Here is a 2642-nt window from a genome sequence, read left to right as displayed (position 1 = left end):
TGCAAGTTACTATTATTCATTCATTCAGTCGTATTTATTGAGTGCTTACTGTGTGCAGAGCACTGTACTAAGCGATTGAGAAGTACAATTCAGCAATAAAGACAGACAATTCCTGCCCACACCGGGTTTACAGTCTAGAAGTGGGGGGACAGACATCAAAACAAGTTTTGTTAAGCACTTACTATGTGCTACTCACTATATTAAGCACTGGGGTAGATACAAGATCACCAGATGCCACATGGGACACACAGTCTAAGGAGGAGGAAGAACGGGTAGGGAATCCCCATTTCATAGATGAGGAAGCTGAGACCCAGAAAAGTGAAGTGACTTGCCTAAGGTCACTCAGGAGGCAAGTGGTAGAGCCTGGACTGTGAGCCTGTTGTTGATAGGGATTTTCTGTATCTGTTGCCCAATTGTACTTTCCAAGCGCTTAGTACAGTGCTCTGCACACAATAAACACTCAATAACTACGATTGATTGAATGAATGAATGAACCCAGGTACTCTGACTTCCAGCCCCAGATCTGTCCCCGTCCGCGGTTATTTTCTTTTCCTTAGAGTATTTGTTGAGGATTTACCGTGTGTCCGGCACTGTATTAAGCTCTGGGGTAGGTTCAAGCTAATAAGACTGGACACATTCTCAATCCCCATTTTACAGATGAGAAAACCGAAGCCCAGAGAAGCGAAGCGACTCGCCCACTGTCACCCAGCACACAAGTGGAATTAGCACCCAGGTCCATCCTGCCCACGGTCAGATCGAGTTAACCGCCCGCGGATGGCAGGGGGAAATGGGACCAGTGTGACTGGCTTCCTCCTGATGGGACTGTCAGACCGGCCGGAGGTGCGATTCGTGGACTTCCATGCCATCTACTCGGCCATGCTCCTGGCCAACGATTTCTTCCTCCTTGCGCTCTGCGCCGACCGCCGTCTCCCCACGCCCATGTACTTCTTCCTCACCAACGTGTCGTTCCTGGACGTCTCCTGCCCCACAGCCGCGGCACCCAAGATACTGCGGGGCCTCGCCATTGGAGAATGGCGATCTCGTTGGCCGGGTGAGCCCTTCAGCTCTATTTCCTGTTGGCCCCGGCGGGAATGGACGTCTTGCTCTTGGCTGTCACGGCCTCTGACCATCGCTTGGCCGTCCTCCGCCCTCTCTGCTATGCTGTTCTCATGGACGGGATGGTGTGCTTAATGCTGGCAGCTGGCGCCTGGCCGGCCTGCTTCCTCAACTCCCCCCTGCACGTGTCCTTCACCTTCACGCTGACTTTCTGCCGTTCCAACCTGGTGGACCAGTATTATTGTCATGCCCCACCGGTGACGGGCCTGTCCCGCTCTGGCCGTGGGCAGGATCAAACGCCTTCTGCTTCACGTTAGGCTCCTACATCCTCGTCGTAGCCGCCATCTTGTAGAGTCGCTCGGCCGAGTGGAAGGGCCGGGCCTGGTCCACCTGCACCTCCTGTCTGTTGGCCGTCGCCATCTTCATCTATATCCGGCCGTCTTCCGGTCACTTTTCTGGAAGCGACGGCTTTGTGGGCATCCTCTATGGCACCCTCAACTCCCGCATTGACAGCCTGAGGAGCGAGAAAGTGAAGGGGGCCCTCCAGAAGTTGCTGAGGGAGACGTTAGGCCTGGGATCTCTTCGGCACCCGTAGGAGCGCTATGGACTGGCCTCCCCCGGGAGATGGTGCGCTGGACTGAGTGCTTGGTGAAACACAACAGGAGACTCTTTCCCTGTCTACCGGGAAGTTACACTCCTCAGAAGCAGCATGGCCTAGTGGAAAGCTCACAGAGCTGGGCATCAGAGGACTTCATTCATTCATTCAGTCAGTCAGTCAATTATATTAATTGAATTCTTCCTTTAATTCCTTCATCCATTCAATTGCATTTATTGAGTGCTTACCGTGTGCAAAGCACTGTATACAAGGTACTGTACTAAGCACTTGGGAGAGTACAATATAACAATAAACAGACCCTTTCCCGGCTCACAAGGAGCTCGCAGTGGGTTCAGATCCTGGTGTGTGACTTTGGGCAAGTCACTTCACTTCTCTAGACTGTAGCTCTAGAGTGAAGCACTACACCGTAAGCTCGTTATGGGCAAAGAATGTGTCTGTTTATTGTTACATCGTACTCTCCCGAGCGCTTAGTTCGGTGTTCTGCATATGATAAGCACTCAGTAAAATACAGCCGAATGAAGTAAATGAACTCTCTGTGTCTACATCTGGCTGTGTTCTGGTCACTCTTCTTGAAGCGACGGCCTCATGGGCATCTTTTGTAGCGTCCTCAACCCCCTCATTGACAGCCTGAGGAGCGAGGACGTCAAGGGGGCCCTCCAGAAGTTGCTGAGGGAGAGGTTAGGCCTGGGATCTCTTCGGCACCCATAGGAGCGCTATGGACTGGCCTCCCCCGGGAGCCATCTGCAAAATGGAGGTATAATATATGTTCTCCCTCCTATTTGGACTGTGAGTCCCATGTAGAACCTGATCATCCTTTGTCAACCGCAGTGTTCAGTACAGTGCTTGGCGTATAGTAAGTAATTTAACAAGTACTCTAATCAGTGAAACAGATCAAAGGGGTATGACAGCTGATGGGCTCAGAATAAAGGATTAAAGGGACAACTGAATCTATGATTTATTTGAATGCCTG

The 2642-nt window shown here is 51.6% G+C and overlaps 1 protein-coding gene across 1 annotated transcript; it reads left to right on the top strand.

Moving 5' to 3' along the window:
- Positions 1 to 774: 774 nt before the first annotated feature.
- Positions 775 to 2380, top strand: LOC119923075 (olfactory receptor 5B12-like). The gene is made up of 4 exons (XM_038742629.1): positions 775 to 1051; positions 1201 to 1313; positions 1409 to 1647; positions 2248 to 2380. The coding sequence occupies exons 1-4, from the start codon at positions 775 to 777 to the stop codon at positions 2378 to 2380; spliced, it is 762 nt and encodes a 253-aa protein (XP_038598557.1).
- Positions 2381 to 2642: the final 262 nt, after the last annotated feature.

The sequence above is a fragment of the Tachyglossus aculeatus genome, unplaced genomic scaffold (genome assembly GCF_015852505.1).
Source record: "Tachyglossus aculeatus isolate mTacAcu1 unplaced genomic scaffold, mTacAcu1.pri scaffold_140_arrow_ctg1, whole genome shotgun sequence".
In the NCBI taxonomy this organism is placed as follows: Eukaryota; Metazoa; Chordata; class Mammalia; order Monotremata; family Tachyglossidae; genus Tachyglossus; species Tachyglossus aculeatus.
Note: the sequence above shows the minus strand (reverse complement) of the source record. Positions and strands in the feature narration are given on the sequence as shown.